At 31.3% G+C, this 10883-nt stretch overlaps 1 protein-coding gene across 1 annotated transcript; it reads right to left on the reverse strand.

Annotated features, from left to right (window-relative positions):
- Positions 1-331: 331 nt before the first annotated feature.
- Positions 332-3852, reverse strand: LOC145635769 (isocitrate lyase-like). The gene is made up of 4 exons (XM_081687120.1): positions 3700-3852; positions 1670-2522; positions 805-1557; positions 332-680 (listed from the first exon to the last, which is right to left on the reverse strand). The coding sequence occupies exons 1-4, from the start codon at positions 3727-3729 to the stop codon at positions 583-585; spliced, it is 1734 nt and encodes a 577-aa protein (XP_081543246.1). The 5' UTR covers positions 3730-3852; the 3' UTR covers positions 332-582.
- Between the last annotated feature and the right edge of the window lie 7031 nt (positions 3853-10883).

Here is a 10883-nt window from a genome sequence, read left to right on the forward strand (position 1 = left end):
CTCATGACCATAAATATTATTATGTTGATTTAGCCCAAATATTTTGTACTGTGTAAATCATAATCCATTACTCTGACCTACCCTTTTTTCAAGTTCATAAGGATGTAGCCCCTTTCTTTTAAGACTGGCTTTATTAATTTTATTGATGGGCTGGACTACTTTCTTATTTTTGTTGGAACCTGTATTTTATTGGGCCTTCATTTTTCAAAAGCATGATTTTTGCAGTTGATAAAATTGTGTCAAAATATTTGTGAGACCAAAAAAAAAAAGTCTGTACTATTTTGCAAACAATAATACATTGTGTCAAATATTGGCCGATGCCCGATGGCGGTATTGCTTAAAAAATTGGAGTGAATTTCATTACTACTACATTGCTAACCATAATACATGGGCTTTGAATTTTCATCATACACTTGAAAATATTTGTAACAAACATTGGGAATAACAGTAATAACTAGCTTAAAAACATTATCAACCATTTTGATCAATATGAGTTTTAATCTGTTTAGCCAATATTAATTGAAAACATGAGTTTTTATATCATCCTTCCAACCCATACATCTGTAGTCAAGTTTGTTCAAGTTACATCCTTGGCCTAGCAAGCACCTCATTCCCGTTTCCCATGTCCGAACTCGATCCTGGCCTAGTCCATGTCTCCTTGAATTGTTCCTCCGTAACCCCTGTCGTAATCAACACCCACAAAAAACTCGTTAGCACAAAAAAAAAAAAAAAAAAAAAAGGGTTTATATTCGAGTTCAAAGTTACATCGAAAATTAAAAGAAAGTAGGGAGACTATGTTGTGACCTTTGCCCATGGCCGCGGTTGAGGTGATACCACCCTGAACAGTCCTTAACACACGGTCGTAGTAATTGGCACCAGACCATTTTTGATGTGCAAGAGTATCAACTTCATTAGTTCTTTCCTCCCTTTGAATCCTTTCAACATAAGCTAGCATACCTCTCTTAGCATAGTCTTTAGCAAAAGTGTCAATGACTAAAGCATCAGCATGAAAACCAGCAAGAGTTATGAACTGCCAACAAAACCCGAGCTTGGCAATCTTAGGGATAAAGTCCATCATTTGCTGATCATTCATACCAGATGCATCCCAATTGAATGAAGGCGAGAGATTATAGGCTAACATCATTTCAGGCTGCCTCGACTTCACCCCATTGGCGAATTTAGTACACTCGAGGAGGTTAGGACCTGAGGTCTCCATCCAGATTAAGTCTGTATGAGGAGCGAATGCCCATCCACGTAAAATGGCAGCATCGACGGATCCCTTAAACCTGTAGAACCCTTCCCTAGTCCTTGGCAAGTCCCAGTCCCAAAACAAGTTTTGGAGGCCTAATTTTGATGCAACCTCTCTAGCTTCTTCATTGGACAAACACTTATCGAAGCTTGAGTGATTCTTCCACTCATTAAGTCTCTTATTCTTCTCCATTTCACCTAGTCCATTCAGTCCTTTGATTGCATCACTTACACATTCAGAGAAAGTCTTCAACTGTGCTTTTGATAGCCACTCGTCTTCTAGAGCTTGAAGCTCAGGCCCTGACTTACCTGCAGTGGCGAATCTAGCATTTTAAATATAAAATAACATTAAAAAAAAAAAAAAAAAAGTTGTCAATTTACACCCTAAATCAATTAGTGTAGCCCTTGCATCCCTGCTTACCTGAATTGGTGGCCTCAAAGAGGATAGTAGCAAGGCCTTTACCACGAACAGCCGGGTTAGTAGCCCCCAAGATGAACTGGTGGTCGCGAGTATCAATATTAGATTGAATTAAAGTAGCTGCAACAGAATCAGTCCTAGCCACCAAGACAGTCTCAGTCCCCATCACATCAAATTGTAGCCTAGCAGCCACGAGCCGGTTAATGTGTTCACTAACCGGCACCAAAACCTTCCCACCCATATGACCACACTTCTTAGTCACAGAAGACTGATCCTCTATATGAACTCCAGCAGCGCCGCGCTCCACGAAAAGCTTACACAGCTTAACAGTAGCAGTAGCACCACCAAAGCCAGTATCCCCATCAGCAATAATAGGCTTAAGGTAATCAACATAAGGCGTTCGAGCCCTCTCCTCGCGAGGCAGGCTCATTCGAGCCTCCCTTTGCTTTCGATCATGGTATTGTTGAGCAAAGAAGAGATGTTCCACCTTATTAGGGACGGTATCATAGGGGTAGTCAGCAAGGTCAGGGCCGGGTTCGTTCGTGGAAGTATGTGTAGACGAGCACTGCCACCCCGACACATAAATCGTGTCGAGGTGCTTTGCCATCATGGTGACTTGGACAGGGTCCAATGCACCAAATGTCCTAGAGGCAGTACCCTTAGCTTGGTGGCTCTTAAGGGTGCGCCACAACTTCTTGGCTAGGTCGTTCGAGGCGTAGTTTTGCCTGAGGGTGCCTCGAAGAGAGACGATGTCTCGGGCCGAGTATGGACGATGAGTTAGCTTGAAGCGATCAGTGTTCCACCATGCTTCCACCTCTGCTACCTCTGCTTCGAATCGAACTTCTTCCTCCATTATCTATGCATACCAAATTTGTAACATAACATGAATAACTATTTTGTAACTTATCTTAATAAATTAACCAGTAATTTTAATAAATGGTAATCACTGTTATATATATACAGTCCAATTGTCTAAAAATGATCGATTAGCTTCATATGTTTTTTTTTTAAGTTGACCATATGAAGCATGAACAATATTTGCAGAGAACAAAACTAAATTGTACTTTGGCAGAAATATTATGAATAGTTATTAAATGTACAAAAAAAATAAATAGAATGGGAATTATTTTATACTCCGTACATAAATTGGCAAGTAAATTAGCCTTATGTCAAATTCTTATGGAATTACAGATGATACACTAATTAATTCTTGTATATATAAAAAAAAATGTGTACTTTGTATATATGATACACAAATTTATGGTGTGGTATATGTTTATTCTATAAATTTGGATGATATTATCTAAGCAATACTAATTTTAGGCAATTTTGCTATAAAAAGTCACACCACTGTTTAGGTTATCTTAAATTTTTTCCAACTTTAAGATGCGTTTATGCGTTCAATTTTAAGAGAAAATACAAGTTTATCAATATGATAAACAAAATGTGTTTATCAAAAGGCAAAATCGTAAATAAATCAACAACTTTTAATAAATATGGGTCCCACTGTTGATATATTTATGAAAATGTCATGATGACTAGGCATTTATGTTGTTTTATTTACTATTTTGCCATTTGATTTGTTTATCAAATTGATTAATTGGAACTTCCTCTAATTTTAATGGACCTCAATACCTTTTGTATATTAACTTGTATGTTATAAAAAAATTTCATAGTGTGAAATCATTCCATCGCTATGAGCATTGTCAGAAATAATTCTCCCAGAAACAAATGCGCTCTGATTTTCAGACACAATATCGGACAAAAAAAGATTTTAACCGCATCATATTACAAGAGCCTAAGACACCAACTTGTATAACACATTACATAAATCGATTGGCCTAACTTGCTTGTTTAACACAAATGTTCTAATTTTTCGACTTAATCCTATTTTGAAGTTAAATTTTATGTTTATCTTTGCCTCTACTACATACAAGTGATACATCTATCATATGATCTCAACAAATCAACAATCAACTTATGTATAGTGAAATAAATTAATTAAAATTACTAAACAAAAATTGCATGTTTACCATTGAAGGCACCGTGAAGGTTGAAGCCATTGCTAGACTTCAATTGCCTGCCAAGTGGAGGAGATTAAAGAAGAAGAGAAGATAACTTAAAAAAAAACTCAGGAAATAATTTAGGATATGATATAATGAATAACAAAAATAATGTTGATGCAATGGTTTCTTCCTTGTCTTATTTATAGAAGAAAATGATCACACCATTATTTGACAGCATGGTTAACACGAATGCGAGCTCCTTGCAGATAACAACAAAAAAACCCAATTAATCCATATTTTCATTATTAATTCATTTATTACTAGGGTGCCTTAATTAGGATGAGGACAAAAACAGTTATCTACTTATCTTTTACCGTGCTAGGTAGAGAAATTGCTTGGTAGATCTTGTATTACAAATAGTTACATACTTTAATTTGTATTATGTATTTGATTAGCACACATTCTTAATTAAGACGGACTTACATTAAATTATTACAAGATGGTTTAAAGTTATCTTAATAACAACACGTAATCATTAATAAAACCAAAAATACATATTAAAATACAAAAATTATTGCAAGTTAAACGTTACACTTAAAGAGATTAAATTTACCATAAAAAAATTGTAAAAGTTACCCCTACATTGACCGTCTTAAGTCTACTTTATACAAGACTTATTGTTTGATTAGGTAGTACTTGAGTCCTGCTCAAATTTTTGTACATGAATATAATGGTTGTCGTAAAAAACTATCTATGAAACTCAAAATTTCATCCTAGCCTATTTTAATTTGTTCATCTTATTTTCACATATTTTAAATAAAATAAGGGCATGTTCACATTTATTGAATTGAGCTGAACTGATTGAAGCTATACTGAGCTGAGGTAAAATGAATATTTTATAAGAGAAGGAAATTAGGAGCTGAACTGAAATTAAGCTGAAGTGAACAAGCATTAAGTTCTAATAGATTTAGTTAAATTTGGGAAAATAAGTTTTGAGACGCAATTTCTTTTGTACTCCTGGAGTAACATGCACAAGGTACTCCAAGTTGTGTACCTTTTATGTTATTTCGATGTAAACTTCTTATTATTTTAATTTGTATATATGTTATTTTAAAATTAATTATATGTTATTCCGTATATTCATTCTTTTGTACTTATGAAATACAAAGTTTTTATTATTTCATGTTATTTCAAAATGTGTATTATGTTACTCAATGATGTATTTCATGTTACATTAATATTATACAGAAATTTGATTGTTGTATACGAATGCTACTCTATTTAGTGCATTATGCTATTCAGTATAATATAACTCTATGTTATTTGGTTGAAAACTTTTTGTTACATAACATTATATGCTATGTTCACCGGACCATATTCATCTCTTTCGATTTTATTCTCTATTTTTATTTAGCTACTTCCTCTAAAATAAGTTTAAACAAAATAACACAAGTTTTTGGCAAAATAATACAATGTTTAATTAATATAAAAAAAACCTATATTAAAAAAATAACACCAAGTTTAAGCAAAATAACATCATACTTAAAAAGATCGTCATATGCTTTAAACCAAAATAACACAATTCAATGTTTTAACCAAAAAAAAAAAAAAAAACTAATTTAATATAATAAATACTAACACAATACAATGTTTAAGCAAATAACATTATAGTCTAGCAAAATAATATAAGGTTCAATCCAAAATAATTCATGGTTTTAACATAATAACGTGTATAGCAAGATAGTATGGTACCTAAGGAGTACCATACTCCAGGAGTACTTAAGACTAACTCGTTTTGAGAATGGTTAATTACCCAAGTTCAAATTTTAACTTGTCCTAAAAAAAAATAAAAATAAAAATAATATTAATAAAAAATGTATAAATTTTAACTTAAATATGGATCGGAATAAGTTTTAATAAACTCTAATAAGATCAGATAAGGTCTATAGTTATCTATGCTTAATTTGGACAAATATTTAAAAGCTTTTATACATTTATTTTTTTATTTTTTTAAATCATAGTATGTAGGATATTTAAATTAATACTTCATTCATTCAATAGAAATTAGTTGAAGTTAATATGCTTTGACTTTTAAAACTATTTTATAAACTTTACATAGTTCCACTAGCTTTTGTAATTTATAGGGAAAAAAAAAAGGTCAATGTAATATTTTATTAGATTTTTCTAACTGTGTATTTTCATAATACAGTACAACTTTTTATATTATTTTATTTGTTGATAAATAGGGATATATTTATACGGAATATAAGTTAATTTAAATGATGGAAAGGTAAAATCTTGATGAAATTCCCACACACATATACATTAATTTTAGGTTAATTTTTAAATTACCACCCAAAAACGTAACCATTTTCGAACTAACCATCCGTTTAATTTTTTGTATTAAATTACCACCTCTTAAATTAAATAAATGTTCAGATTACCACCCATTTCAAAATCCCGTAGATTTTATGTCTGTAGGCCCCACCTAACACTTATTTTGACCCTTTTGACTGATTTTCCCCCTAATTTTTCTCTTTAAAAACGATCTCTAAACTTTAATTCACATTTCTTTCACCAAATTCTATCAAATTTCAAATAGAAAGATGTGAATTGAAGTTAGGAGAGTGTTTTTAAAGAGAAAAATCGGGGAAAAAATCAGTCAAAGGGATCAAAATAAGCGTTAGGTCGGGCTTACAGACGGAAAATCCACCGGATTTTTGAAATAGGTGGTAATCTGATCATTTATTTAATTTAAGGGGTGGTAATTTAAAATAAAAAATTAAACGGGTGATTAGTTCGAAAATGGTTACATATTTGGGTGGTAATTTAAAAAATTTCCTTAATTTTATTTGTTTCCAAAAAAAAAAAAACACATTAATTTTACGGAGTATCATTTTATCAAAGGCCTATAAATCTATAATTGGACATATTATCTACAATACAATCAAATAAAAATGACATCTAAGCTAGTTTGCGTGCTAAAAAAAAATTAAAGAGCGAAATAATTCAAGAATTGAAAATATAATGTTTCTATATACACCCTAAAATAATACTTAAATTACGGAGTATAAGAATGCCAAATCATGATGAAGTTGGCAAAGATAAGAATCAAACAAAAAGTTAAAATTGAAGCACCATGAAACTCCCATTCCATTCTCTTATCATCAGCTTATCCTTAACAATTATGAAACCCCGTTTTTTTAGAACTCTTTCTCATTTTATTTTTGTTATTGAAAAGTCTAATTGGTTTTATCTTATTACGTGTAACGATAACTGATATCCTGAAACTTGTGCCATGCTAATGTACCTTGCAGACTGACATACACATACTCGTATATTATTGGCCTTCTTCCAACTATTTGTGTTTATATGGGGGTGTTGTTATTTGTCGCTCCCATTTTATCGGGTAACGCTCCCTTTTTTTCTTGAAATTCCAATTTTACCCCTAATATATAAATACGGTTTTTTCCTTCCCGACCAACATTTCTCACTTCTTTACTTCTCTCTCTAACTCTCTTACTCTCAAACTCTCTTACTCTCTAAAACAATTTTTTTTTTTTTTTAAAAAAAATTCAAAAATTATTCTTCATTTTTTAAAAAAACAACAATCATCATAAACACAAAAGAAAATGGGTGATTCGAGGCGGATTAGGCTGAGATTCGGAGGGAGGACCTTCGGCGGCGGTGGTGGCGGCGGCGGCGATGGTGGAGACGAGGTATTTTTTTTTTTTTTAATTTCGGATCTTTTGGAACTTCCGCCCAAAATTTCCGGAAGTTCCATGGAGGATCCGCCTGGAATTTCCGGATCCTCCATGGAACATCCGGAAATTTTGGGCGGAAGTGACATCCGCCCAGAATTTCCGGATGTCCCTAGGTACATCCGCCTGAAATTTCCGGATGTACCATGGAACATCCGGATTTTTTAGGCGGATCCCATCTTCCGCTTGAAATTTCCGGATGTTCCATGGTACATCCGGAAATTTTAGGCGGATGTACCTAGGACATCCGGAAATTTTAGGCGGATGTCCTAATTACCGAAAATAAAAAAAAAAAAACTTGCAGAATGATCCGACGCATTCTCCGGCGTACGTATGTTCCACTCGCCGTCCATGACCCAAGACCCGTCGGAAAATTTAACGATTTTTGAAAATAGAAAATTTAGGTGGTCGTGGGGACCGATTTGGTTGCAAGGTCGTGGGGACCGATTTTGGGAAGCTCGGGACAGCAATGTCGTGAAGTGAGGGGACCGTTTCATGTATTGTGTCCAAATGGGGAACAAGGTCATTTTTATAACCCACATTGCATAAAGGGCATAGTGGTCCATTCAAGTCAAAAAGGGAGCGTTACCTGGTAATTTGGGAGCGACAAATAGCAGTTGAGTTATAGGGGTCATAAAAAAAATAAAAATAAAAATAAAAATAAATTGTGTTTATAGTTGTCATCTTTTTCTAATTTTTTAAAAATAATTAACGCTTAAAAGTTATAAAAATCTTCAATTTATTAAGGAATATAAAGAAATTTACAAGTATTATTATTTGTATATATATGAATTGTACTAACCTTATTATTTGAACATATATGAGTTATACTAACCTTAAATACTCCCTTCGTTTTTAAATACTTGCTCCGTTTATTTCTCAATGCACGGAGTTTTAGGAGAAATTAGAGAAAGTACTAAAATATGAAGGTAGTGTAGTGGGGTGGGTATTGGCCTATTGCCTTGATACTCGTATACTATTGGCCTTTTTCAAGTCTTTGAATTTATGTATGGAAAATTTGTCAATTATAGTCATTTAAAAGTTCGTATTTTATAAATTAAAGTATTTGAAAAAAATATATTATAATTTACAATATAAAAGTACTAATAAATTGTAATTTGCCATCTAATTTAATTTTTTTCATTTTTTTACGTATTGAAAAATATTTAGTCAAGGTTTTAGGGGTTATTTACTCCATAACTCTTATGGGCCCAAATTGAGTTCAGAATTGACAAAATGCAAGTGTCTCGTTTTCGCGACAAAATATAGTTGCACATAAATCAATACATTTTTTTATACGCAAAGCGAGACATTTACCAATTCAATTCTAAACTCAATTCAGATCCATAAGGGTGAAAATAACCTAGCCATTTTTTGGCATGTAATTGAGTGGCAATTTACAATTTATTAGTACTTTTGTGCTGTAATTTACAAAATTTCATATATATATATATATATATATATATATATATATATATATATATATATATATATATATATATATATATATATATATATATATATATATATATATATATATATATATATATATATCATATAACTAATATATAAAGCTAAACTTTTAGCCAGGTCACGAGGTAGCGACAATTGACGTTCTAACTTTTCGCCAAGTGTCGTGCCACGTTGGATAGATTTTAATAGACTTCACAAGATTAAAAAAAAAAGTTAGTTTAGAAATCTATTTGGATATAACTTTAGGATAAAATTGTTAGTTTAGAATTTTATTTTCGATAAAATACCAATCTTTCAAATGTAGAAATTGAATTATAATTCTATTCAAAAAAATTATTTGATTATAATTCTACAAAATTATCATATAAATATATATTTTATATCATAATATATTTTGGAGCTAAGGGAGTAGTTCAAAGTGTAAAAGTCTATAATCTAATAGAATTTTATTACTATGTAGACCTGTCAATTAGGGTCAGGTCATGAGTCATCTCAGATTGGGTCACTTCAAGTTATGAGTGAAGAAATGTTCAACCCTTGTCCAAAGTTTTGGATTTGTGTCAACCCAACGGGTTTTAAACATTTATTTAATTTAATTTATTTTTGCTATTTTTTTTTATTTTTTAATGTAATTAAATCGAATATTTCCACCAACATTATTATTAGTCATTATATGCCTACTAGATAACAAATCGTCACAAAAGCACGTCAATTACTAACTAATTTTGTATCAATGATCATTTTTAAAATTAGACATCTTTAAATTCAATAAAAAAAAACCCGCGCATTGCTGGGCACAAAACTATCTATTTGGATATAACTTTAGGATAAAATTGTTGGTTTAGAATTTTATTTTCGATAAAATACCAATCTTTCAAATGTAGAAATTGAATTATAATTCTATTCAAAAAAATTATTAGATTATAATTCTACAAAATTATCATATAAATATATCTTTTATATCATAATATATTTTGGAGCTAAGGGAGTAGTTCAAAGTGTAAAAGTCTATAATCTAATAGAATTTTATTACTATGTAGACCTGTCAATTAGGGTCAGGTCATGAGTCATCTCAGATTGGGTCACTTCAAGTTACGAGTGAAGAAATATTCAACCCTTGCCCAAAGTTTTGGATTCATGTCAACCCAACGGATTTTAAACATTTATTTAATTTAATTTAATTTTGCTATTTTTTTTTTATTTTTTAATGTAATTAAATCGAATATTTCCACCAACATTATTATTAGTCATTATATGCCTACTAGATAACAAATCGTCACAAAAGCACGTCAATTACTAACTAATTTTGTATCAATGATCATTTTTAAAATTAGACATCTTTAAATTCAATAAAAAAAAACACGGGCATCGCACGGGCACAAAACTAGTATATATATATTGTTTATTTTTATTTTAATAATTAACACATACTCGTAAAAGTTATGAGAGTCTTCGCAATAAAGATATTTACAAGTATTATTATTTGTATATGAATTATATTATCCCTAATAACCCATAACATAATCTGTTGTATGATAAATTTCTCTGTATTACAATGAGTCAAGAGTTATTTGACATCATCCATTATGGACAAATCTTTTTCTAACTGCCCATCGTCACTACCTTGATATCTCTTATTCATGTTATTTTTTTTCCCACCATATTTCAAGGGTTTACGTTCATAATCTAACAAAATTTCTTGCCTCATGGTTGTTACTTGTTGGTTTCACATTAATAATTCGAGCATAATATAGATTTTTATTTATATTTCTTACAAATCGATTATATATAGTTAACCTTTATATTGCTTTCATAATTAACAACTATTTGCTCCGTTTTTTAAATAGTTGCAATACACCATTTTTCACGGTATTTAAGAAAGTGGGTCTCATACTCTCATGTGATTTAAAATAATTAAAATGGAGGAGAGAGATTCTTAAGAGTATAATTAAGTGGGCCATGAGATTATAGTAAGGG

The sequence above is a fragment of the Chenopodium album genome, chromosome 6 (assembly GCF_948465745.1).
Source record: "Chenopodium album chromosome 6, dcCheAlbu1.1, whole genome shotgun sequence".
Lineage (NCBI taxonomy): Eukaryota > Viridiplantae > Streptophyta > Magnoliopsida > Caryophyllales > Amaranthaceae > Chenopodium > Chenopodium album.